Raw genomic sequence first — 26,816 nt, 5'->3', positions numbered from 1 at the left:
AACCAGGTAGAGGCCACGTAATGTATTGCACATTAGACCTCAGATAGTTTGAAATGCAAGAGACTGAAAAACCCAGAATATTGAAATATACGAATGCTTCCATTTTGTTTTCACCCTGGTGCTGATCAACAAGACAGCCCATGGTTCTAGCAGCTGGGTCAATAAGCCACTTAGTTAGAGACTGTTGAACAGTATTCGTGTTTTCTACCTTCCACAAACACAAACCACTGGGCTTAGACCTTGAATTTGATCATATAGGGTACAACAGAATCTATGAAAGCTTGTACAAAGGGAGTTATTGAACTGAGCTAGAAAAACTACAAACATGTTTTCCTAAGTACCCATAACAAGAGATAGTCCACATTAAATCAAATGGTACAACATGAGCCCGATTTTTTTTCAGTAGCTGCTTGTAATTTTCCCACAACACATCAGGCAGTGAGAGGTCTGAGTACTATGTAACCTACCCAACAATTGTTTCTGCCTGTTTTCATTTCTGGCTGCAAAAAGATAGACTTGAAATACAGAAAAAAATAAGCCTCAGAATAGTATTTTGTTTTGATTAGGGTAGCTGACTTTATGCCAGGCTAAGACTCTGTCTACAATGAGAATAGATTGTGGGAAAAATGCCAGCAGTCAATACACATTAGTGCTCTCCTTGTTGTTAGTATCAGTGCTACAATCATAGTGTTTTTGGTGACCATTTCTCATCAGTGTAGGCCCAACCCAAGGGTTTATCAACTTTGCTACAGTTTGAACAGGTCAGGCATGCACCACTGGCTCATTTCATTTTTTAAGTGTGCTTTTAGAAAATCAGATAGAGAGCTAGAAGTTTTGGTGTATATACTTTACTTGTCTGAGAGCTGTCCTGATATAAAGGATCCAACCAGTACACCCACAAAAAACAAGGAGGCAGTTAAAGGTGCTTTCCAGTCATCATCACATACCAGATTCCACTGCAAGAGAAAAAAAAGCGAGCCTTAACATTACAAGTTTATCAATAACACTTTGATTTTTCTTCTAAATTAACCAAGGTTAATCCAAATACCTTGATGGTAAATGATTCAAAACGTACACTCTGAAAGGAAAAAAAAAAACAAAAAACCCACCACACAAACAAAAAAACCCTGTCAACCTGTTTAGGCCCCAAAATATAACTTCATGAAAGATCATTTAAATGGCAGAATTGGAATCCAGAGCCTAATTCTGCAGCAGGGGGGAATTCCTTGTCATCTTTGAAAACTTGGGGCCTCAGTAACATACATTATTCGTGTCATGTGTAGTTCTCCCACCCTCAAAGGGATGCAAGGGATTTTTCTTCTTTGAAACAAAGATGAAACACTGTCACGCTAGTTGATTTTTTACAGGCCTTATCTAAGTCCTGCTAAAGACAATGGAAACATCATATTAAAAGTAAAGAAAAGAAAACAAAAGAATAATTTTAAAAGTTTTCCATTAGATCTTTAGATTTCTGTCTTGGGAAAAATGCAGGGAACTGCAACGGAAACTTCTCTTACCTTAACACTGTCTTCCTCAAAACAATATAAAGTAGAGACAGGCCTCCACTGAGCAGAGAACAAGCTGTCCATTGTGCCTAGTTATGCAAGCTGGGTTTGTGATAAGCTCCTACGCTATGGTTTTGCTCCACTATGCAACCCAAGAGTACAGATTATGCAGTTATTCAAAAGCAGAATTTTCAGATACTGTTCTTACTGTAAACCCCCCAGCTAGACTTAAAGGATATATGCGGGGGTGGGGGGAGGGCACAAAACGCAAGGCTCTAGGAATTCTGCTTGGGAATGGTTTGGTCAAACTTCCCTTACAAGAAATGCAAACACAAGCATATAGTAAGAAGGTCAAGTGTTTGAGTCTCATTACTGACAAATATTGTGGGGAGAAGAAAAGGGGGGGGGGATATCCAATCAACAAAGGCATGCAACAGTTCATAACTGTTCACACAGCTCAGGGGAGACTGAACAGATGTTACTAAAATAATAAAGCCTTCATAAAGCACTTTAAATCTTATGGTGATATATTAACAGTAAGTAATGAAAGAGGCTTAATTTTCTTCATATTATCTGGAATTATTTTAAACAATTTGTTTACTAGAGCCAAACCAAACAAAGTCAGCAAGGAAGCCAAGTCACCATAGCTCGCTGTTATATCACCGCCACAGGATTAGTTGTGTCTTTCACCACCTGCTGAGGTTTGCTTGTTAAAGGGATTTAACAGAGGACCAATGAACTCTGGGGAAGAGAAGCAGGAGCAGTGCACCTAACAGTAGGCTGAGCATATGACTGGAAGCCAGAAACTCAGGAGTTCTAATTCTAGCTCTGCCTATGTGGCAGGGCCAAATCCTGCTTGTCTCACACATCCATAGAGTTCCACTGATTCAAATACTATGGATTGTTTAAAGAGTGGATCCTGACCCTGCTGCCCAACAAGGAAAGTCAGAACAAAGCAATCCAAGGGAGAGCTTTGCATCGCAGAGAGGGAAGCAGTCTCCTGAGCTGCCAGCAGTTCCCCTTCTTATTGATAACTGTCCTTTGCAGAGTCCTAAGTTCTTAAAGACTAGCAGGCCTGCACAACAGAAGGGAGAAACCCAGGGCCCAGAGCACAGTACCAGCCTCAAGTCAGAGAGGGGGAGGCCTAAGGTTCCTCCTCAAGGAAACCAGCTGACAGCATCCAGGCCTTTAGAGAACAGCAGTTGTTCTTCACTGCTCTGTACTAAGGTACTGAGAATACTGTCCTCTTCAGTGCCTCAGTCTCCATAACCTCCTCTCATCCCACACAAGCCCTCCTTCCTCCCCACACCCTTTCCAGAAAGAAGTAAGAACTGTCCTCAGTGTAGATCGGCAGAATCTCACCCAACACTCATCCAGCCAAGAGCCTTACACTGCCTGGCCAACTCTTTTCATATGTTGGTCCCATACTCCTGCACAGCGCTGCTATGAGCTTCATGCTAGCTCATCCCTGCCTCTACTCTCTGTGCAGCCTACTCTCCCACTACTGGCTCCTTGCAGGGAATAGGGACGGTTAGCAGGAACCAGGGAACAGTAGGAATTTAGGGCCTCAGCATTTCCTCCACTCTAGAGTCCTAGCTCAAAATAGAGATAGCTTCCCTCCTTCACAGCACTGCATTGCCATTGGGTCCAGAAGCCCTGGGGAAAACCCAGCCCCGATCTATCTGCACCTGCTATTAAGGGAGATCCTTAAGGGCCGACAAGGCGCTGCCTCCTGATAGATAAATAGTCTGAAGGCAAAGAGGGGAAAGGGAAAAAGGCTCAGACCATAAATGAAATTATTTCTGGAGTGTGTCCCCCTTCAGTAAAAGAAATCCTCTCCCTACGTAGGTACCTACAGGGTATGTCTACACAGAGGTAAAAGACCTGCGCCATGGCCAGGCTGGCCCAGACCAGCCTACTCTGGTTTGTGGGGCTAAAAACTGCTGTGTAGACATTCAGGCTTGGGCTGGCACTTGAGCTCTGGGACCCTATACCCACTTAGGATCCCAGAGCTCAGGTTCCCACTTAAGCCCAAACATCTACATAGCAATTTTTCAGCCCAGAATCCGAGCCGTGCAAGCCCGAGTCAGCTGACCTGGACCAGCTGCAGATTTTTTATCCCTGTGTGGACATACCCAGAGAGTGTGATCAAGTCACCACTTACCATTCCTTTTGATAAGCTACATAGATTCAGCTTGTCTCTTACCATGTGGCAAGTTACCAGACCATGGATTGTTCTCGCAGCTTTTTGCTGAACTTTTCCAATTCTGCAACTACCCTTCAATTCTTTTCTGTTTGCCTCCCATATCAGATAACCCATGATTATGCCTTGGATTAATGTTAGACTAACTGGTTTATTGTTTACCCTTTTTAAATACTGGCACAGCATTAGTTTTTTTTATGTCCTCTGGAACTTCCCCAGTATTCCAAGATTTGTTTAAAAAAATCAACATCAATACCTCATATTTTGTCAGGCAATTTTTTTAAACTCTTAAGTGCAAGTTATCTGGTCCTGCAGATTTTAAAATTTCAAACTGCATCTACTAAAGTTAAATGCCCACTCTAGTTACTGTAGCAATAGAAAGATATGAACGTACTGCCCAGGTACTTTCCAATATAGAACAGGAATATTTATTGCTTTTTTGCACTGTTAAAGTAATGGTTTGTATGCAATAATAGCGATTAAGTGTTACAGCGGATGCTGGGAAAAACTCGATCTTTAACCTTGGTAAGTCCTTCAAAAATATCTCAAACGCAAAAAAGATGTTCAGTGGAATACTGGATTAAAAACTGGACACTTACCATTATTAATATGAGACCTGAAACCTTTTCCTGAATAGGCTGATGAGACTCCCTTTAATAATTCTGTGTTTTGAACTAAACAGTGAATTAAACTATTTTCACACCCAATGCAACTGTAAATTTCACCAATCTTGCCTGAAGCAGGCCTGTTTATACAAACTGGAGTTTGCAACACAGATTGTTCTTTTTAAAGTTTTCTCTCAGCCAGAATTCACTGAGTGGCTTCACTGCATGTTCTAACATGAGATGTCTCCTACATAATACAATGCAGAAGTCACAGGAAAAAAAATGGCCATTCTGTCTTGCCAAGGAAACAGCACACTGCTAATCTCTGAATTCTCTCTTATTTCAGAGTCTATCACACATATACTGCAAACAATAAAATAAAAAAAAATTATTATGTTCCTGTCACTGAACAAAACTAGAGGGCCTAAACTGACTAGGAAATCTTAGCAAAGCACATTTAACACCTTGAAAATATGCAAGTGGCTATTGCCAAACAAACTGAATCCATCAAATCACCAATAGTAATTGGACTATTACTAAATATACCAATAAAGCACCACCCACTGCATAGTAAATGCTAATACTGAATCCTCGATTAGTAAAGACCCTCCCTTCTTCACCCATCCCACCCCCTACAGCAGCCAATGGAAATGGGCATCTATTTAAATACATTACTTCTAATATGGGGCAAAGATCCAATTGGCCAAAGATTGTGCCGTGCCATTTATAGAGTAACTGGCAAAAGCAGTCCAGTGATTATTCTCAACTTGTCATATTGTATTTGTGAATTAGCTATATGAAGTAATGTTTAGCTACCTGCTTTTATGGATCTTCCATTGTGTACACATAACATGCTGTTCAATCACAGTGTGTGTATCTAGCAACTAAAATTTTCTTCTGGTCACAGGCCCAGGGCCACTGCTTGGAAACGTTCATGGGTTCTGAAAGTTTTCATACTGCTCTGCCAACTGGTTACTTATACTAGCAGACAGAGAGATATCCAATCTTAAAATGCCACTCCAGTTATCATCTTGGCTTTTCTTCCACTCCAATAAAGCGGTTTAAGAGCTATAAAGCTGAGAATTGCTAGAAGCTTTCCAAGGCTCTCAATTTGTGGAATATCAGTCGTTTAAAACAAAGTTATTTTAAGTAGGACAATGAAAGCGTGGGCCAGATAGCAATCAGAATGTTGAAATCTTAAGGTCCAATATCTCATGACTTGTTTGGTCATGAATTAGCACAATAAATGAATGCTGGAGTCTTCAGTTTTTTAATGGCATATGGAAATGGTTCATAAACTGTGGTCTACAAAGCCACCGCTGTCACAATAATGAAGTAGTGCCAGTTTTTAGGAATCATGTTTCCTGCTGGGTGTAGCCAGTCCAGAAATCTTGCAGGGACTAAAGCTCTGAGGTGTAACTCACTCAAGGCCTGCACCACTATACTTGAAGGTCAATTGGGTTGTCACTTTCCACTAGAAGTGCTGTTTGGCACTGGTCCAGGACTGAATATAGACTATCTGAGACCAGAGAAAGGAGTAATTTTCATTCCTCAATATCCTCTCAACGAGGTTACTAGAGTTCATGGAATTTGCCAACAATGATGTATCAGGTGTAGCAAGTATGTCAGAACTGGAGTGAAAAGGGACAGGCATTCTTATTTCCAGATTCCCATCTTCTCTTTCTGTTCAGTTCCTCTGTCCCCATAACATTCAAAAATCTCTTTTAGAGGTTCTACATGACAGTTTGGGATGACAGAGTCATTCCAGGTTCCCAAAAGGCCTTCTCAATGGTTTCAAGCATATTTTGTGCAGCAGCTGCCTATTTTTTTTTCTCAGCTCAGAGCCACTCCATGTAGCAGAGGAGAATGGGCCCAGTTACATCAAAAGCAAAACAAGGTCATTAAAAAAAGACTCCCTTCCTCCCTCGCTCCTCCCCCCCTTGCATAACTCTTTAAAGCTGCCTGGTCTTTGTTTCCATGCAAATGCTAGCAACAGAGTAATCAAATCCCCTGAGAATTTTAAGAGGCTGAAGTGAGTGAAACAAGTGAGAGATACCTTAGTGATTGGAGCATTGGCCTGCTAAAACCAGAGTTCAATCCTTGAGGGGGCCATTTAGGGATCTGGGGCAAAAAAAAAAAAAAAATTGTTGGGGATTGGTTCTGCTTTGAGCAGGGGGTTGGTCTAGATGATCTCCTGAGGTTCCTTCCAACCCTGACATTCTATGAAGTGCTAGAAATGCTGCTTTCTAACATGTTAGATACCAACATTTAGGAACATCATGAATCCTACCATTCAAAACCACTGGCACAGAGTACTCTTGCTATATCGTGTTTTAAAGCTGTTGGAGAACATATTTCATATGGTAAGGTTTAAATCTTGCCATTTTACAAGACTTCAGCTCCCAGACACTCTTAACATTGCATTATTTCAAGTTGATTGTCAGCCCTATTGACTGCAGAGTCAGAAACAGCTTCAAGATATCAGTCAGATGGGTAATACAGAATATATTGGGAAACCAAAGGTCACAACAAAAGAGTAGGTGAAACAATAGTAATTTACACATTTGATCTGTTTCAAAACACACTTGGCAAATGAATGTCAAACTCTATTAATGATAGGTGAAGAGGCACAAGCAGGTTATGTGACTTGACAAAGGTCACAGAAATCTGTGGGACAGCTGTGAATCAGACTCCACGTAATTTGACTCCCAGTCTCTTCATTTGTTAGTCCAGAACCCACCGTTGATGTTTATATGCCAGATAATAAAATAGGTGTGGGAAGATCTTAATATTCCTCACACTATCAGATGTTTGATTTGTCCTCTGTACAAAGCCCTAACTTGTTTGTAGTAGTAATTAACGCTTTTCTCTGGAGAATATTTCCAAAACTCTGTACAACCTGTTTTGTTTAAAATTGGGTATTTGGAACCAAAGTAAACTCCAAAATTCCTAGTATTATAGGGAACTCAGTTCCAAAACTTGAAGCATTTTTAACTAATTTAGTCATTATGAATTTTCACCCCTTTAATTCAATAGTGGAAAGTATTTAAAAAATTGAATTTTACACTTATATAGGATTACAGTCACAGCAGTATTAAGGGAATTCAACCGGTTAAACTGGCATTTCCTTTACTCTTTCAGCATATGCACTGTAATCAAACAATGATCTGAAAATTTACATAGTACCTTTTATTTAAAAGGAATGAACTTTGAAAACTCTTTGTTTGTCAAATGTTTTCAAATGGAATGAAAACTAGTCTCTAATTTAACACTACAATTATTTAAACAAGCACAGCCGAGCTATACAATAACATTCAAGACAAGAAGTGAAGACGACTATCATACCAAATCAGAAATGCAGAGGGAGTTTATATAGACAGAATGTACTATAATTACCTTAACTGAAAATCTGGCCAGGACACCGAGGTTAACACAATAACTTATGAAAAGTGCTGTGAGAGCTTCAGTAGCCTCAACTGATCAAAAGCACATTTTAGATGCATTCACTACACCCGTAAAGTCCTACCTAACTCAGATGGAAGAATGGCTCTCTGTAAATTAACACGACCAAATCCTGCAGTGTCTAAGCGCTTGTCTACATGGTGCCTTAGTCTGCACTGTGGGATGTAAATTATACTGTTAATGTAGTCACAAAACAGGACTTCATTAGTGTGCACTAGGAAACTTTTAGTATGCACCAGTAGACAAACCTTAAGACTCCCAACCAGAGAGTGACCTGGCTTGACCCTGCTCAGCTTGTGCTGTGATTCTGTCAGACCTCATAAGACCATAACATACAAACATAAGAACGGCCATTCTGAGTCAGAACAAAGGTTCATCTAGCTCAGTATCCGGTCTTCTGACAGTGGCCAATGCCAGGTGCCCCAGGGGGAATGAACAAAACAGGGAATCATCAAGTGATCCATTCCCTGTCGCTCATTCCCAGCTTCTAGCAAACAGAAGCTAGGGACACCATCCCTGCCCATCCTGGCTAACAGCCATTGATGGACCTATCCTCCATTAATTTGTCTAATTCTTTTTTGAACCCTTGGTCTTCACAACATCCTCTGGCAAAGAGTTCCACAGGTTGACTGTGCATTGTGTCAAGAAATACTTCCTTTTGTTTGTTTTAAACCTGCTGCCTATTAATTTCATTTGCTGACCCCTAGTTCTTGTGTTATGAGGAGTAAATAACACTTCCTTATTTACTTTCTCCACACCAGTCATGATTTTATAGACCTCAATCATATTTCCCCTTAGTCATCTCTTTTCCAAGCTGAAAAGTCCCAGCTCTCCTCATACGGCAGCCGTTCCATACCTCACAAGACAATATGACCGCATCCCATGAAAAAAAAAAAATCAAATCAATCAATCAACCCACAGTGATAGAACCTTCTTATAACAAACTTCCAATCTGATTTCATTACAAAATTTTCATGCATTCATGTAAATTGCTATTCTATTATAGGGGAGTTTTTCTATGGAGGTTGAGAACATCCAGGGCCGGCGCTTCCATTTAGGCGACCTAGGCGGTCGCCTAGGGCACCAGGATTTGGGAGGGTGGCAGGCTGCTCCGGTGGACCTCCCATAGGCATGCCTGCGGAGGGTCCGCTAGTCCCGCAGCTCCGGTGGAGCATCCACAGGCACGCCTGTGGCAGGTCCACCGGAGCCATGACACCAGCAAACCCTCCGCAGGAACGCCTGCGGGAGGTCCACCGGAGCCCCGGGACCAGCAAGCGGCGGAGCGCCCCCCGCGGCGTGCTGCCGTGCTTGGGGCGGCGAAATGGCTAGAGCCGGCCCTGTGCCTAGGGCGCCAAAAACCCTGGCGCCGCTCCTGAGAACATCTTACTATATAGTACCATAATGCATAAAGTAAGCTTCACCATTATTGTATATGCCTGGAAAGTTACAGAAGTAACTGCCAAGCCAGTGGTTTGTAATTTATTACTCCCCACAAGGTAAGCATGTTTCTCAGATTAATCTGGAACAGCCTCCTAAGGGGAGTGGTAGGGGCAAAAAACCTAACTGGCTTCAAGACTGAGTTTGATAAGTTTATGGAAGGGATGGTATGATGGAACTGCCTACAATGGCATGTAACTGATCTGCAACTGCTAGCAGAAAATATTTCCAATGGCCTGTGATAGGACACCAGATGGAGAGGGCTCCGAGTTACTACAGAGAATTCTCTCTCAGGTGTCTGGTTGCTGGGTCTTGCCAACATGCTCAGGGTCTAACTGATTACCATATTTGGGGCCAGGAAGTAATTTCCCTCCCAGGTAAGACTGGCAGAGACCCTTGGGAGTTTTTTGCCTTCTTCTGCAGCACGAGTCACTTGCACGTTTACAGTGTAAATGGTGAATTCTCTGTTGTCTTTAAATCATGATTTGAGAACTTCAGTAACTCAGCCAGAAATTATGGCCTATTACAGGAAAGGGTGGGTGAGGTTCTGTGGCCTGCAATGTCCAGGAGGTCAGACTAGATGATCACAATGGTCTCTTCTGGCTTTAATGTCTATGAGGTTACAAAGAACTGTTCCACTACAGAAGCACTACTCTAAATATTAATGAAGGTTTCATTTCCTTAAGAGTGTTACTACAGGCACCAATCATAGATAGACCATTACAAATATCATATATTTCCTCTAGAGGCTTGCTCAATTTAACCCCTGTTATATAAGAAAGACTTTTCTGAAACCTGCAGTTTCAGTCTATGCTGTTTATTGTTTTCTGATCCCAGCATGGGCAAACATAAAAGATAAAAAACAACAAGAAATTGGAGGTATTCTACATGCTAAAATCTCCTTTTAAAAACTGTAACGGTAACGGTTTTGTTTTGGTCGATCCTGCTCTTCCCTCCCATCTGCTACCCTGTAAATGAAGGCAGGACCTTCAAGTGATCTGTCATTCTCACCATTCACTACTTATGAACTTTGAACCAAATTCTGCCCTTAGCTATACCCATGCAAACCACTACACTTAATGGGGTAACATAGGCATAAGTGAAGAATTATCACATAAGTTTCTGTGTTATTTATTTACATTTATCAAGTGCCCAACGCCCAAGGTGCGCTATTTCATTATATAAACTATCCAAAAATGCAAACCAGATCCACATCTACAAAAGGATACAGTGTATATCTTGAATTCCTTCTCCTGAAGTTGTGTTAAGCCTTTGCAAGAGTCTCATCTGTACAGGAAGTTAGGAGAAATTTCAAGCTTTTTCATTACTTTCTAAATCAATACAATACAATACAATAAACCCAAAACAATGCTGCTGGTGGTGAATTTGGGAGAAGTGGTGGAGAAAGGCACATGGACCATGATATAACAGTGAACTAGCCAGCAACTTTTTTTTTTAAATGTTAAAATTAGTTTTAAAGAGTCATGGAAACATTAGCTCTATAAATACATTGCCTGTGTTATGTCTAAGGTGGCGGTGTCTTAATTTTCACTGCACAAACACTGAAATGCTAGCCTACTGTGCAAACAAATATGGGCTACTTCAGATAAGTATCCCTGGGGCACTTCTATCTTACTACTATTGATCAACTTTGAGAGGCAAAAAAGGAGCACTTTTCTGTGCTGGGAACTTGCCAGGAGAGCTGGCAGTTTCTCAAAGAGACAATATTAAAAGTACAACAGCAAATTATGCTGATGCAAAGGAAAGATAAGAAAAATTGTAAAAGGCTCCATCAGGAGCTCTTTAATGACCTGAAAATCAGAAATCAATCCTAGAAAAAGCAAAAACATGAATGAATTGCTATGGATGAGTACAAAAGAATAGCACACGCATGTAGAAACAAAAACAGAAAGGCTAAGGCACAAAATGAGTTACATCTAGCAAGGGGCATAAAAGGTACTAGGGGGTTTTATAAATACATTTGGAGCAAGAGAAAGATGAAGGAAACTGTAGGTCCACTACTTAGCTGGGAAGGAGAGCTAAGAACAGATGACATCAAGAAGGCTGTGGTGTTTAATGTCTGTTTGGCTTCAATCTTCACTTAGAGGGTAAATTCTAACCAGATACTTAACACAATTAATATTAACAATAAGGGGGTGGGAACACAAGCCAGAATAGGGAAAGAAGAGGTTAAAGAATATTTATCTAAAATTAGATGCAGTCAAGTCAGCAGAGCCTAATGAAATTCATCCTAGGTTACTTAAAGAACTAGCTAAAGCAATCTTGGAACCATTAGTAACTATCTTTGAGAAATCATGGAGAACAGGTAAGGTCCCAGAGGACTGGAGAAGGGCAAGCATAGTATTTATCTTTAAAAGGGGGAATGAAAAGGATCCAGATAATTATATACTAGTCAGCCTAACTTCAATACCTGGAAAAATACCAGAACAAATTATTAAACATTCAATTTGTAAGCATCTAGAGGACAATAGGATTACAAAGAATAGCCAGCATGTATTTGTCAAGAACAAACCCACCTAATTTCCTTCTTTGACAGGGTTACTGGCCGAGCAGATAGGGGACAAGCAATAGATGTGACATATCTTAATTTTTAGTAAGGTTTTTGACGCAATCCCGCATGACTCCTCATAAGCAAACTAGGGAAATTAAGTATAAATTAAATTGCTACAAATTGGATGCATAAGGGGTTGAAAGACCATATTCAAAGAGTAGTTATCAATGGCTGGCTGTCAAAATGAGCAGATGCATCCAGTGAGATCCCACAGAGGGTCAGCCCTGGTTTCAGTACTATTCAATCTTTTCATTAATGACTTGGATAATGGAGTGGAAATTATGCTTATAAAAATGGCAGATAACACAAAGTTGCACTTTGGAGGCCAGCATTAGTATTCAAAATAATCTTGACAAATCGGAGAACTGGTATGAAATCAACAAGACGAAATGCAATAAAAACAAGTGCAAAGAACTTCATTTAGGAAGGAAAAAAATTAAATGAACACAACAAAAATGGGGAATAACTGGCTAGGCAATAATACTGCTGAAAAGGATCTGGAGATTAGAATGGATACAAATTGAATGAGTCAACAATGTGATAAAGCTGTGAAAAAGGCTAATATTCTGGGGTGAATTAACAGAAGTGTCATATGTAAAACAAAGGAAGCAACTATCCTGCTCTAATTGGCACTGGTGAGGCCTCAGCTGGAGAACTGGAACCAGTTCTGGATGCCGCACTTAAGAAAAATGTGGACAAACTGGAGACAGTCCAGAGGAGAGCAACAAAAATGATAAGCTTTAGAAAACCTGACCTATGAGGAACGGTTAAAAAAAACTGGGCATGTTTAGTCTTGAGAAAAAAAGACTGATGGGCGAACTGATAAGCTTTCAGATATGTTAAGGGCTGTTATAAAGAGGACAATGATCATGCATTCGTCATGTTCACTAAATGTAGAGCAAGACCAGCAAGGGAGATTTAGGTTAGATATTCAGAGATCTTCCTAATTATAAGGACAGTTAAGCACTGGAATAGGCTTCTAAGGGAGGCTGTGGAATCCCCATCACTGGAAGTCTAATCTGTTCTTAAAACAACAAACAGGTTGGACAAACACCTGGCACGGATGGTAGAAGTTTACTTGGTCCTGCCTCAGGGCAGGAAGCTGGGTTGGATGACCTCTTGTGATCCCTTCTAGCCCTACATTTTTATGATCTGATATTGTAGCACTCCTTCAAGTGCAATTCTTTTTTTAAAACGTGCTTATTCAACCATGATACTGTGGGTCTCTTAAGGACTTTAAGATCAAATCAGTTTCTAGTGCACCTCTACCTCGATATAACGTTGTCTTTGGGAGCCAAAAATCTTATCGCATTATAGGTGAAACTGTGTTATACTGAACTTGCTTTGATCCACCAGAGTGAGCAGCCCAAACCCCCGGAGCACTGCTTTACCGTGTTATATCCAAATTCGTGTTATATCGGGTGGCATTATATCAAGGTAGTAGTGTATATAAGTAAACAGGATGTCTTTTCAAATTGTGGGCATATTCAGCCTGTAATTTGAAAGCCAAGATAAATGTTTTTCTTGCTCTGACGTGACCAGTAACAAAAGATTCTGAAATCAGGACTTTCATTAGACTTCTTCATCTTCATATGTTAGTAGCTTTCTCAATCAATACATCTGCTCTCTGTGTATAGTCAGTATCCTATTCACCCATTCTGAAATAAGTGCGGATTGCTTTTCATTCTGATTGCCCTGCAGAAATAGCCTAACTATGAAATAAAGTTTAGCTAAAGTCTTGTCTACATAGGAACACTGAAGAAAGTTAACCCAAATTAACGAAAGGTGGATTAGTTAAATGGCATTAAACCCATGTGGACACCCTCATTCTACCCTTAATTCTGTTTAGCTTAATTACACACAGAGAGCAGATGTATTAAGAAATCTGGTAATATGTGAAGAGGAGGAAATCTAATGAGAATCCTGACATGACTTTTGCTATGCTAAGCCACCACTAGAATATGCATGAAGAGATCAGTAAATGTTTAACTTGGTAGAGAAAGCTTTGATTTGAACTTCAGCCACTGGTTCCATTGTTATATAAACAAGACCCATGCAGTTTCATTAATCTCTCCTGTTTACTCTTTAAAAAAAAGTAAACACGAATACTTGGAAATTATGCCTATTGCTGGTCTATGCTTCTGAGGGCAATTCCAACTGTTGGTACCATTGTCTCCACTTTCCCATACCTCCTCTGTCAATTTGCTTCATAGGAGCTCTACAAAGGTGCAGGGGTCTGCCTGCATAGAGCTAATTATATGATCAGAGCCCTACATTGTGAATTCTGGGGGGAGGGACTGTCTCTTACTACAGGTTTGTACAGTGCCCAGCAAAATAGGGTACCAATACTGAGTAAGGCCTTGAGGCACTCCTGTAATTCCAATAACAAGAAGAAGATGATAAGAGAGAGGTAGGCTTACAATTAAGTTTCTTTTTTTAAAGTCAAATAATGCTTGCATTTTGTCAAACGAACAAAAATATATAAACTTGCCCTTAACCACTTGATTTCAAATTCCCACTAGTATAAATTCTGTAATGAGATATTCTAAAAAAAAAAAAAAATTGCAAAATTTATGGATGAACATACAAGTATAATTTATATCATATTTATACCACCTGGCATGCGGCAATTACTCCTGCCATCATAACACTTAGAAAGTGGCTGAACAGAAGTTTTCAGAATAGCAGACTAGAAGTTGACCATATTTAGAATTGGCCAAAATATGTAAGACCATTCCGTTATCCAAGAGAAGGCTACTTCCTCTTTGTTCCTCCTCTACAGTCCCTTTGTCTCATTCTATTTCACTCAATAATTTCAGTGTCAAATTCTGCTCCCAGTTATACCTGCTCAATGCCACTGAAGATAGCAGGGTTTAAACAGATATAACTGGAAGAGGAATTTAGCCCTCCATTTAATTATCAAACCTCTAAGTGTTTTAAGTGCCATATATCACTTTTTATTACCATTTCATTCTGCCACTGACTTACATAGAAAAGAAATAGGAATTACATAAATGGTGGTTTTCTTGAGGGCATGAAGTTTTATTCACCCCTCCACTTACAGTGTTTGAAACTGAGTGAGTCACAAATACAAAAAGCAGTTACGGTATGTATAAAATGATGACATATACCTTCTGTTGTTAAATGTACACTGGTAAGATTGACATGAGAAAGAGGGGTTTGCTTTTAGATAAGAAGAAGAAAAGGCATTTTAAGCTGCTTCTGCTCCTTAAAGACTGTCACATAAGTGAGGGCCTTTACTGTGGCCATGAGACAGAAGATGCTTCGGGCAACATTTCTTTTTTTCCCCCTAGATTTCAGTTAAAGCCAGATCTGGGACAAAGGTCCTCATGGCCACCTTGACAAGTTAGAGAGATATGCAGCTAAACATGAGATTAATGAATCATAAAACGGCAGGAATAAGTCAACAGATCAGCGTTAAACAAGTTTAACATTGAAAACCTCTAAGTAGGTGAAAGGCCATAGCTCTTGCAAAACTGACCCAGAAGCATAAACATTGGTAAAAGAAGTAATGATGCATGAAGTCTGGGACTGCCAAGTACAGCTAACTCCTGCAAGCACAGGCATCAGGCAAACAAAAAATGGTTTCAAACAAAATATCAGCCAATGTCACACACTGTATCAGCTTCCTCTATTCTTAGTTTGTTACCTGACTCTCCATTTTTCTGAAGTTTAAAATTCAGCCAGTTTAATTTGTATTGGGCTTAAACTCAGTACACAGTTTTGTCAGGGAGGAGACAAATTATAGGATGAAACCATGTCTAAACCACCCAGCCATTGAGCTTTGAAGCATTCAGAACAAAACCAACACAATGTCATGTGAACTGGAATAATTTTTTAAAAGCTTCATTTTTTAATGTTCTCTGTAATAATAGTTTAGGCCTTTGCAATAGTGCTTTTTGGTGATGTCCAAATAACTGTTCTGAACTTCTTTCAAGAGAAATGTAAGTGTCTAAAGCCGATCTTAAAAAGCAATTTACGTGATGCATCAGTCCTGAAAGGTGAAAGTTGGTGCGGAGATGGCAAAACTTCACTAAAGTCAGCTGTGAAAATTGTTCAAGCCTCAGTCACTACCTAAGCTCAATAACAGTTGTCAAATTAAAGTTTTGCCCTGTGCACACTGACTGGTACAGTGGTGTGAAAAATTATTAGGGGCCTTCCATTAAAAAAAAAAAATCTGATGTGCCAAATTTAGTACACAGAAGAATGCAGATTACATCAAAAGAGGCTCACACTTTCTTTGTTACAGCGATCTCCTAGGCCCTGCTGCAGAGAAGCACAATGGTGCATGTTATTCCTGCTATTTATTTTTAAAAGATCTCTTTCCGTTTCTTGTAGAAGCTTGCAGCTGGGGAAAAAATCATAAGAGCTTGACAGACAAGCATATGATGAGTCGGAAAGAAGACAGAAACTTTCATGTTATCGCTGTTTCTGCCTCATAGACACATTTCCAGCAGCTTAAATAGAGATGACATAACTTTTTTCCCCCCCATGTCTCTCCTTCAGCAATAGCTTCCCACACTATTCTCTTCTTCATGCATCTGAACTCCTGTCTTGTATAGTTTAATAATCTAAATTAAACTGTATGCCCTCCAACACACACACTTTGGCATTCCAAATGATTTTAAAAACAGCATGTACATTTATGACACAATATAAAGACAGGCAGGCTGCAAGGACCAAGTATAGGTTCCTTTGCAAACAAACACCTAGATCTTCAATTAAGAAAGACACATCAGCAAAGCCCAGCACAAACCTCTCTGTGCAAAGTGGTTTGCTTCACTAGGGAATGTCCAATTTTTTTTTTAATATTAACATTTGATAGACATGTCTGAATCAACAAATGTGTAATCAGAAATTTCATTTAATTTAATAAGATCACCAAAACAATATGTACTGGGTTTTGTAAACAGTCTCTGTAATTTGATAGCACGCTGTTAGAGAGAGAGCTGATGCCTATATTACCGATAATGTTTTTCTAAACAGAAGCTCACTGATGTAATGATTTTAGTATTGCCTCTGATATTTACATAGCAATGATTAGTTAACCTGTCAAAACTTTCAAAAGAAAGAGGCAATACAGTCAGTGACCTGAACAGGCAGAGAAAAGTCTGTTTCATGTCAAGAGGGGAAAGTGCAGGGTTGATGTAGCTACAGTAAGCAACTCAAGATGAACAGGTCCTTAGAGTAATATGTCCAGTACTGGATATGCAGTCCCCAAAGTGTGAAGGTAGCGGGCTTCAACACAGAGGACAGGTGTATTCATGGCCCTGCAAGGATACTTATTGTTACACACTAGGTAACTATGGGCCCACTTTTCTCCTTCCACCAAGCTTCAGGGCTCCTATCCACAGCACATCTCAACTGAAACAGTAGCCACTAGAGTCAGTAAACACTAGCTCCCACATCCTGTGACAGAGGTACTGATGTGTAGAATTCTGTCCCATGTCTTGTGTCAGGGACTGGGAAGTAAAGCAGAGTCTCTCCCTGTATTATTGATAATTTATGCACCAAATCAGCAAATCATCAACAATTACGTCTGTACCCCTGGGACATGACAGGCTAGTCCCCTGTGCCTCCCAGGGGTTACAGATACACTCAGACCCCTTTACCCCAGCCCCCTAAACTCTCACACTGGGCCCACAATGTTAGCACTCCCCTTCCCAGCCCCTCTCACCCTGAGCACCCCACTCCCTGTGCCCCCTAACACCCCTCCCAGCCGCTTGCCACTCTTGGCCCCACCTCCATCACCGCAAGACCCCTCTCTGCCCACCCCTCTCGCCCCTGCCCCCCGGGCTCCCCCGACGGCGGCGGCCCCCGGCCGGGCGCACCTCGGTGACGATGGTGGAGAGGTAGAGCTCCCGGCTGTACTCCCAGCCGTCCAGGCACTTCTCCTGCTCCAGCTGACTCAGGTCCACGTCCCTGCCGGGCTGCAGCCCCAGCGCGGAGAAATTGGCCAGCGACTCCAGGCGGTAGCGGCGGCACCTGCTGGGCCCCTCCCGGCCGCCCTGCACCTCGCGGGGGATGCTGGCGTTGAGCCACTCGCGGCTCAGGTTGGCGCTGGGGGGCAGCCGGCAGCGGTGCTCGGGGGCGCCGGCCAGGAAGACGATGGAGAGCCCGGTGAAGCCATTGGGCACGATGCTGGCGCTGAGCAGGAAGAAGATGAGGCGCTGGAAGGGGCCCCACTCGCCCAGGAAGGCGGTGACCCCCTCGTAGTCCTGCATGGCGGGGCGCAGCCGGCGAGCAGCGGCCGCGCAGCGCTTGGGCCCGGCGCTGAGGAGCGGCGGCAGCGGCTACACGCGGCCCCTTCTGGCGCGGAGAGGGCGCGGCCGCCGCAGCGCTCCCGGGGGGCCGGCCCGGCGGGAGAAGGGGTGGGGCTTGTCCACACGGGACAGGTGGCGCAGCCCCCGCCCTCTCCCCGCTGCCCGGGCTGGGCCAGGCAGGCGCTGGCTGAGGGCGTCCCGTCCCCGAAAGCCTCCGAGCCCTGGCGCTGCCCATGCTGGGGGCGCTGCTGAGCCCAGCCCAGCCCAGCCCAGCCCCGAGCCCGCCGCGCTGTGGGGGCGTCCGGCTGCCAGAGCCCCGGCTCAGCAAATGGGCGCGAAAGCCGGTGGGAGCCAGGCGGGGGCTGCGGGCACAGCCGGGGGCGGTGACACTGGCCGTCTTCGCAGTGCTGAAGGGGAGCAGAGCTCAGCCCCCGCCCGGCAGAGCTTGGCCCTGGCTAGGAGACAAGCTACAGCCCCAGCTGGAAGGCCTGGGCCTGAGTCTCCTTCCTCCTTGTGTGGCCATTTGCCCCCCTGCAAAGAAAGGGCCCAGTCCAGGTCCACTGTGCAGGTTCAGCCAGTCTAGGGCCACTTCTCCCCTGAAGTGTTTACAGTCTCGTTTAGTGTAACACGTGGGAGAATGATGGAGAGAAGAGACAGCCCAAGGCATGTGCTGCGGCCCCCCCCACCCCAGTGCCATAGGCATAGCTTTAACAGGAGATGAATTTACCATAACACGCCTACAACATGCACCATACATGTACCACGTTCCAGCCTGCCATACACTGTCTACGTGCACCACGCTAACCTAGTCCTCTCTGAAAGGAGACTCCATCTGCCCTCCCCTCCGAGCGAACCCCTCTGGGTGTCACTCTGAAGGGCACCCTAGGATACAGGGGGAGCAGCACCAGGCCAGAAAAGGGGTCTCTGATATGAGGCTGAAGGGAGAGGGGGGCATGTAATACATGGGTGGAACATGGCAAGATAACAGAGGCGGGGGACTGAAACCTGGACACAGATGGAGTGCAGGCCAGGACCCAGAGGGAGATGAGGACATGGGAAAGATGGGGTGGGGTTCAGGACACAGTGGGGGACAAATGGGGTGGGGGGACTAGGGACAGATGGGTGAGGAGGCTAGGAATATGGGGCAAGGAGCAAACCACAAGGCAGATGGAGTGGGGGCTGGGGCAGGATGCTAGAAGGGGGCCTATGAGATGGGGTGGTAGAACTCCAGGGTCAGACAAGATCAGGGCATAGGACTCAATGGATCAGTAGCCTGGGGTAGGAAGAGTGAGTGGGGAAGGGTGCAGCCCCCAGGGGTCCAGGGGCAGATGAGGTGGGAGATAGATGCAGGAGCAATACTGTGGGTGCCATATCAGTGATTTAGTGCATCTGCCCTCCCCTGAAATGAATGGCACATTCCATGGACCACACCTGTAATTCAACAGGGCATTAATAACTTGGTTGGCTGTGATGCATATAGAGATGTTTATAGAGAGTTGCAAAAGACCTTTCCTGTGCTGCTGCAGGCCTAATTTCCAAAGATGTAGTTCCTCAAAAAGCCATTCATGGCTATTGAGGGAAGCTGCCGTGGAGCAGAACCAAATAAACCTTGAAGTGTTGCACAACTATTTGCAATCTTATCCACATTTCTCATTTACAGTATCTGAGTCAAAGGTAAAGCAGCCCTCACTTAGCAGTGAAACCCAAGTGGCAAATCAAAGTTTGAGGCCCTGGAAATGTTCCATTTGTGAGCAGAAATCAGTGATAGTTAGATATTGCTTTGATAAAGTTTTGTTTATTTACAAATAATGTTAAAAAACCCCTTTGTGACCGAACATAGAAAGTATCAAATAGCAGGAAACAGGTTTTTTTGCTCAGAGCCCCAAGACCACTCTTTTCAGCCTGAACCTCTGACCCAGGAAATCTCTCCCTACGTTTCTTCCAGGATAAGACCTGGCTTTCAGCTGCTCCTTGTGGCTAGGCTGTCGCTGCTCATCCATGAAAATATCCAAAACAGTACTCAGCAAAACCCTCTGCCTACTCAGTCCAAAAATTTCTGGTCTGGTTGGTTCACACCCGCCCTTTTGTTTTAGGTGTGGGGCTTGTGATTAATTTATCCTGGCAGTTGTGTTAACTGATGAATGTGTTACACTCAAAGAGGTTTGTGATGTAAGCAGTCACTACTCAGCGTAACAATATTTTATTTCAGACAGCATTAATACATCTCTTTGAGGAAAATATAACTTTTACCAGGTAATAAAACAACTAAACTTTAAGAATCTGTATTTACATAGAGTTAAAATTTACACAAAAGGTCACAAAGTCAAGGGAAAGGAGAACTCAGTAGATATTCCACCAAGTATATGATTCAGAAGGGGTCTATGCAAGCAGATCTAAGGGTAGATTCCACAGGGAAAGCCGAGGCTGTAGCGCTTCAGCGTAGCGTCACTACAGCCACAGGAGGGGTTCTCCCAATGACATATCCACCTCGCTGAAAGACAGTAGCTACGTTGTTAGAAGAACTCTTTTGCCAACCTACCGATGTCTACACCGGGGGACAGGTTGGCATAACTATGTTGCTCAGGTGTGTGTGTGTCTGTGTGTGTTTTTCACAGCCCTGAGCGACATAGCTGGGTGGACTTAACTTTTGAGTATAAGCCTGGACTATCCCTGCCCCTCTGCTCTGCTGGTGTGTTAAAAGATAAAACAGGGTATTTTTCATTCAGCCACTGTCCCCCAAAAGCACCAAGAGAGTCAGAATTTCTCCCTAGGGCTCCAGAAAATGCTAAGAAAGGAGACAGACTGCTGAACTTCCCCAAACACATTGGCCCCATAGGGTGTGGTTTTTCCAGCCAGCAGTTTGTACAGCCATCGCCCCACTGCTGGCTGCGTTCAGTAGCACTAAACAGCCCAAGTTCCAGGACTTTCCTAATTTTTTAAAAGAAGTGACAGAGCATACTGCACCATGTGGTAGCCTCGGCTTTCCTTGTGGAATCTACCCTTATTAGATCTGCTTGTCCCCCACTTTGTTGGCTAGGGCAGAATTTGGCCTCAGCATTCTAAATCTCATACAATATGTAATGCTCAACAGAGTGGGCTATGACTAGGCTCATACTCGTAGCTGAGTTGTTATGCTTATGAGTATAAATCAGACCCTGGGCATGACCTTTTTATGGTAGTACTGTATTTAGAAAAAGGTGCCTGTAAATCTTTTAAAATAATTACTTAAAATATGGAAGAAAATACCACCTGTGGTTTCAAGCACAGGGATTCTGTTCTATTCAGGGCTCAAAAAAAAAACAAAAACCAGCACATGTCTGTGGCTTGGTCTTTCCTGAGTTTATCTATGATGCTGCTCTCTGTGAAGGTGAGCACCTGTTCCAGATGCAGATTTTATTTGCTTATTTTTAATTTTATTTCCCATTTGGGAACTTATCCCTATGATTCTGCTTTAAGAGGAGGAGTGAAATTTAAGGTAATAAAGGGAGATATACCAAACTCCTAGAACTGGAAGGGATGTTGAAAAGTCATTGAGTCCAGCCCCCTTCCTTCACTAGCAGGACCAAGTACTGATTTTGACCCACAACCCTGGGTTTAGCAGGCCAACCCTCAGACCACTGAGCTATCCCTCTCCCCCTGCTTAAGGATTGCACCAAAAATATTGCAGAGGATGAGAACTCTCCCTGCTGTCAAAAAAAGAGGACAAGGCTTGTCATCTCTACTGCATAGGCCTCTATGACCAAAATAGGTTTGCATTTCCCCTGGAAGGTCCAGCCTAGGAGATCAGTAGTGAATCTCTGTGAGCCCGTTACTGAGGTGGAAGCAGGAGGCTGAGTCCAGCAGCCCTGTAGCACACTCTCCAAAACCCTCCAACTGCAACCTGAAAAGGGGGTGGAGATGGAGGAGGTGGCTGAGGTGCACACCCAGCACAGGATCTAGGCACAATCTTTCTTAGTTTTGCTAAGCTTCTCTGCTGGTCCTGTTGGTTCATCCAAACCCAGATCTGGGGTGGCGAGGGGAGAGGAAAGGTTCTACAGGGGGAGGCATGGCAGCACTGCTTTTGGAATCTGCAAGGTTTGAAGCAGGCCTGGGCCTTTTAATTCCTTGTGTCAGCTTTTCCAATCCTGCCTGCCCCCTTTTCTTTCGGAGGGCAGGGCACTCCCACCCATAATAGGTTTCTGAGATAGTATCTGAACCTTGCTCCTGGAGCTAAATCTTTCCACTCCTGCCAGGCTCTTTTCCTGCAGTTTTGCCCTCTGATGGGTAAAATCCATTCTGCCCCCAGGTCCCCAGTGAGACATTATTCAACAAGGGAGGGGGGTGGAAAGCAGGAGAACAGGCCTTTCCTTTTGTCTTTGGCTCTCTCAGTCTGGCTCTCTCCCTGAAGCCTGCAGCATCCGCTGCAAGTGGCTCAGAGCAGGAATTGGAGCTGAGGGGAGAATCTCCTCAAAAGACAAGTGCAGCCCCAGGACATGGCTGGGAATTAGATAAATCACTGAGCTGAATTTTAGTCTGACATTTGGAATAAAAGATTGGAATTTCCCCAGGCTGAAGTACTCGTTTTAGTGGAGTTGTGGACCTTGTCACAACAAGGAAAGAGATGTTGTCTGAGACCTTAAAGGCCCTTGTAGACTTTGCATAAGCAGTGCTTTCATGAGTGGATGATTTTGCAGGCATGGTCCCTCTCAACTTAAAAATCCCACTGTTTAAAGGGCTTCTCTCTCTGAAAAAGATAGTGGTACACAAATCTGTTTCATGCAAGTAGATGGCGTTGTGGTCCCTGAGAACAGGTGCTCAGGCAACTCAGTTCCTGGCTCTTAGTACTCCAGTGGGGAACATTTCAGAAAGTAGAGGCTAATCAGAGAAATAGAGATTTAACCCTGCCTGGCCCCCCTGCCTGACTCCACAGAAGGGAATACCATCAGATGGCAAGTTGAAGCAGTCCCTGAAGTAGAACAGGAGAGAATATCACTTTGCATGTGCTAGCTGGTGCTGAGGCAAGGTCCGGAGCTGTCCTCAGCAGCCTTGTAGCTTTTTGCAGGACCGTCACTCAGCCCTGTATGGGGTTGGACCCCCAGACTGGTGCCAGACTCTTTCATTCTGAGACCAAACAATTACCCACAGCTGGGATCAAAATGAATTTACTGGACATTATTACCAGAGTGTATTTAATGGGGCTGTGCAAGAATCACAGGCACTGTTTTGTCCCATTCCCAGTACTCATCAACCCACAGAAATGCTGATATATAGAGGAAACCAGCCATCTACTTCAGATAGCAGGGAAACAATCCATTCCCCATAAAGGGCCATACCCTCCTCTATTCTTAATCTGAGAGAATCAGGGATAAAACAGAATATAGCTCTGTCTGAAACACCTGAGAAAGGTCTTAAAGGAGGCTTATCTTTACTTTTCCATTTTCTCAACTTTAGTCATTATTATTTTATCAGGCAAATGCTTCTAGGATCATAGGAATATTATTATTAGCTGTAAGGAAGAAGGAAATTCCTTTTCATCTCTTCCTGGGAAGTTCTGTACAAAGAGAAAGTAGAAACAAAATGACACAGCTTCTGGATTATCTTGGTTCTACAGTAGACACAATGAATAGACATGTTGTGCCAGGGAAGTCAGTCACAGGGTATCAGGCAGAAGATCCCATCTCAGAGGAATGCTAACAAAAGATGAAAACAGCCGTAAAGGAAAACAAGTGCAGTTACAGAAACAAAAATCCAATCTGTATTGGAGCCTTTTGGAAACACTTGTCTCATGCAATGATGTACTTAAAAAATTTATAATAGCATCTAGATCACAAAGCATTTTATAAAGAAAGTCATTATCATTATCCCAGTTTTACAGATGGGGAAACTGAGGCACTGAGTAGACCAAAGTTCATATGAAACTTATCCAGTTATTTCCCCCCTCCTCTGCCCGCATCTCATTGTAATACATCTATTCATATTTAAAAAGATGATCTTGCTTCCCACACTTTAGACAGGTAGCTGTAAAAATCACATTGCAATTGATCTGTAAGCCTTAGCACAATGAAGACTGGAAAATTTATGAGACTTTACCTGAAAAATGACTAAGTGGTACATTCCATAAATCTGGCTTACCTTAAAAATGGAGGAATCATTCCAAGTCAGGACAGTGATGAAATTTAACATCCAAAGCTTCAGGTTTATGTGTTTAGGGTAAACTGCACCCGTGCTCACACTGTTGGAGAAATGTGTTAACTATACTTGCAGAAAAACAAATCGAGTCTCATTTAGGAAAGCCACATAGAACTAGCCCAGCTGTGGCAGTAATCTCTTCTGAAGGGAACTTTAGGGGTGGCGCATTTCCCTGCTGCCCGTAACTGACAGGTCTTGTTCTTCCCCCAAGATGCAAGCAGGCTGAAATCACCTATTACAGCAGATCTTATCACACAAATGAAATTTTCAGGTTACTTTGCATACATTTTCCCAATATACTGTGCTTCAGTTTTCTCATTTGTAAAGTCTGTGGAATAGTCATAAAAAACTCAAAGTGTGGAGAACATATGAATGTACCTAAATCATTCACAGGCAGCCTATACGTTCCAGTGATCTCCAAGGGTAAGAGGACATCACCAGGTGCCTGATCCTGCAAACACTTACATGTAAAGGCTTGGGAAATTGGGCCCTGGTAGAGTCCATATGAGTGTATTACACCAAACAGCAATCACACAAAAACTGCACATGGAGGACTTGGAATGGAAGACAATATTTTAAAATGAGTGCAGATGTGAAATGACTTCATCTGTTTGATGACATCCAGCATGTAACTCAAATGTTACTGTGCATCTCTCAATGTGCAGGTTACCTTAAAAATAAACAGTCCTTTTCTGTTTTTAAAAGAGCCTTATAGACTGCAAATTTTAGAACATGAAGCAGTTAGTTCCAGGAACTCAAATAAATCCGCTTCACAGACTTTTGAAGAAATAGTTTAAGGCTCACATCATGCAAGGAAGTTGTTTAAAAAGTTGCTCGAGTTGCCCCTCTGCTCCTCAACCCATTTCCTGCCAACTGCTGACAATTTCATCAGGCTTTTAAACAGGAAATACTCGTTTTTAGTGCTATAAGCCCTACTCCACAGTTTGACATTCATGAAGATGTTCAGTTTCATACTCCCATTGCAAATAGCATCAAAAAGCAAGTCTGCCATGGCTTCCCTGGTACATTGGGTTCTGGTCTGGACTTTAATGTCAGGTGGATGCTGCAAATTTGCTTAACTCTTAGTGGTCTTAGTTTAAATGTCTATTCAATTAGAGTTTTATTTTTGCTTCTGTAGGATTGAGGTCTGATTCTCATACTGCTTTCTGGGACAGAATGCCAGACATTCGTAATGTATAATTATGGGTATGGCGTTCTACTACTAAACTGAACCACATTTTTTAAAATTCTAGACTAAAAGGTCCAGACCAGGACAGTTACTTACTCCACAGTAACAGTGGTTCTTTGACATATTATAGTCAGTCTGGATCCCAATGTTAGAGTGCAAATGCCTCATGCCTGTGTGATGGGACATTTTTGAGTGGCAGCATCTGTTGCGGCCCCGCATGTGCCACCTCATATGTGAGGGTATAAAAGGCACAGCAGCTGCGACCCTGATCCAGTTCCCTTGCAGTTCAAACCCTGTCATAGCTGAGGACTCAGGTAGCTGAAAAGCAGGAATGGAAAGTAGGTTGTGGGAGCCATGTCAAAGTACACTGTGAAGAACCACAGTTATTCCACAGTAAGTAACTGCTCTTTCTTCGAGTATGTTTCAGTGTGGATCCCGCTGTTGGTGACAGGTGAGCAATAACCTCCCCAGATGGTGGGAGTGAGGGGTTCTATTTGTATCAAATAGTGATTGGAGTACTGCTGTCCCAAACTTGGCACCCACGTCAAGTGCATAATGTGCATAATGTTTCAGGAAAGTCACTGGGTTACTCCTCATTGCAGATGTCCAAGACTAGAGCATTACTGAAGCAGGCGATAGATGCAGCCTGTGCTCTGATGGAGTGTGCCTTGATGTTCAAAGAGAAAGGCTCACCTGGCAGCTGATGGCAAGAACAAATGCAGTGTGTGATCCATCTGGAAATTCTCTGTGGTAAGATGGCATGGTGTTTGAATGGGCCAGATACAGACACAAAGAGGCAGGTAGAAAGCCAAAAGGACTTGGGCCCAGTAAGGTAATGCGGTAACGCTCTGGATTCATCCAGGGTGTGCAGTTTCTTCTCAGAGAGCAGCTTTGAGAAGATTACTTTTAAAGTCAATTGATTTAGGTGAAAGTCTGAGACCACCTTAAGGGTGAACTTGGGGACTGGTCTGAGCACCACCTGTCTCTATGAAAGATTGTATAAGGTGCTTCAGCCATGAGAACCTGGAGTTGACTGACTCTCCGAGCTGAAGTGGTGACCCCCAGAAGGACCATTTTCATGGTAAGGTGGTGCATCGAACATTCGGGCAGTGATTCTGAGGGAGGCTACATGAGCGTCAGGTGAATGACAGTGAATTCTCAAAGGAGAGCTGGGTCTCCAAACAGAGGGTAAGTATGAAGAAGTCTTTTAAAGACTTTCAGTATTGTGAGATGTGAGAAGATCAAGTGTGACTTAACTGGTGGAGTTATCTCCAGAGGCTTTGTGTTGTCTGTTCATGAGAAGACACTGAGCTCTGCCTGGAGCCTCTGTGCTGTTGATGCCAGACTGTGTGTTAAAGCACACACTTATGACCTCCGATGATGTAGGTGTT

The 26,816-nt window shown here is 43.1% G+C and overlaps 2 protein-coding genes across 2 annotated transcripts in view; both read right to left on the bottom strand.

Annotated features, from left to right (window-relative positions):
• Positions 1-18,065, bottom strand: part of LOC115655786 (solute carrier family 22 member 5-like) — a 41,016-nt gene extending 22,951 nt beyond the window's left edge. The window contains exons 1-2 of the mRNA XM_030571629.1: positions 17,637-18,065; positions 853-956 (exon numbers count right to left, since the gene is read on the bottom strand). Of these exons, the coding sequence (XP_030427489.1) occupies positions 853-956; positions 17,637-18,029 (497 nt within the window). The 5' untranslated portion in view covers positions 18,030-18,065. The remainder of the gene's footprint in view (positions 1-852; positions 957-17,636) is intronic.
• SLC22A4 (solute carrier family 22 member 4) overlaps positions 884-26,816 on the bottom strand; it is a 95,939-nt gene continuing 70,006 nt past the window's right edge. Inside the window, exon 10 of the mRNA XM_030571626.1 lies at positions 884-956. Coding sequence (XP_030427486.1) covers positions 917-956 — 40 coding nt within the window. The 3' untranslated portion in view covers positions 884-916. The remainder of the gene's footprint in view (positions 957-26,816) is intronic.

This window comes from Gopherus evgoodei, chromosome 8, assembly GCF_007399415.2.
Source record: "Gopherus evgoodei ecotype Sinaloan lineage chromosome 8, rGopEvg1_v1.p, whole genome shotgun sequence".
NCBI lineage: Eukaryota > Metazoa > Chordata > Testudines > Testudinidae > Gopherus > Gopherus evgoodei.
Note: the sequence above shows the minus strand (reverse complement) of the source record. Positions and strands in the feature narration are given on the sequence as shown.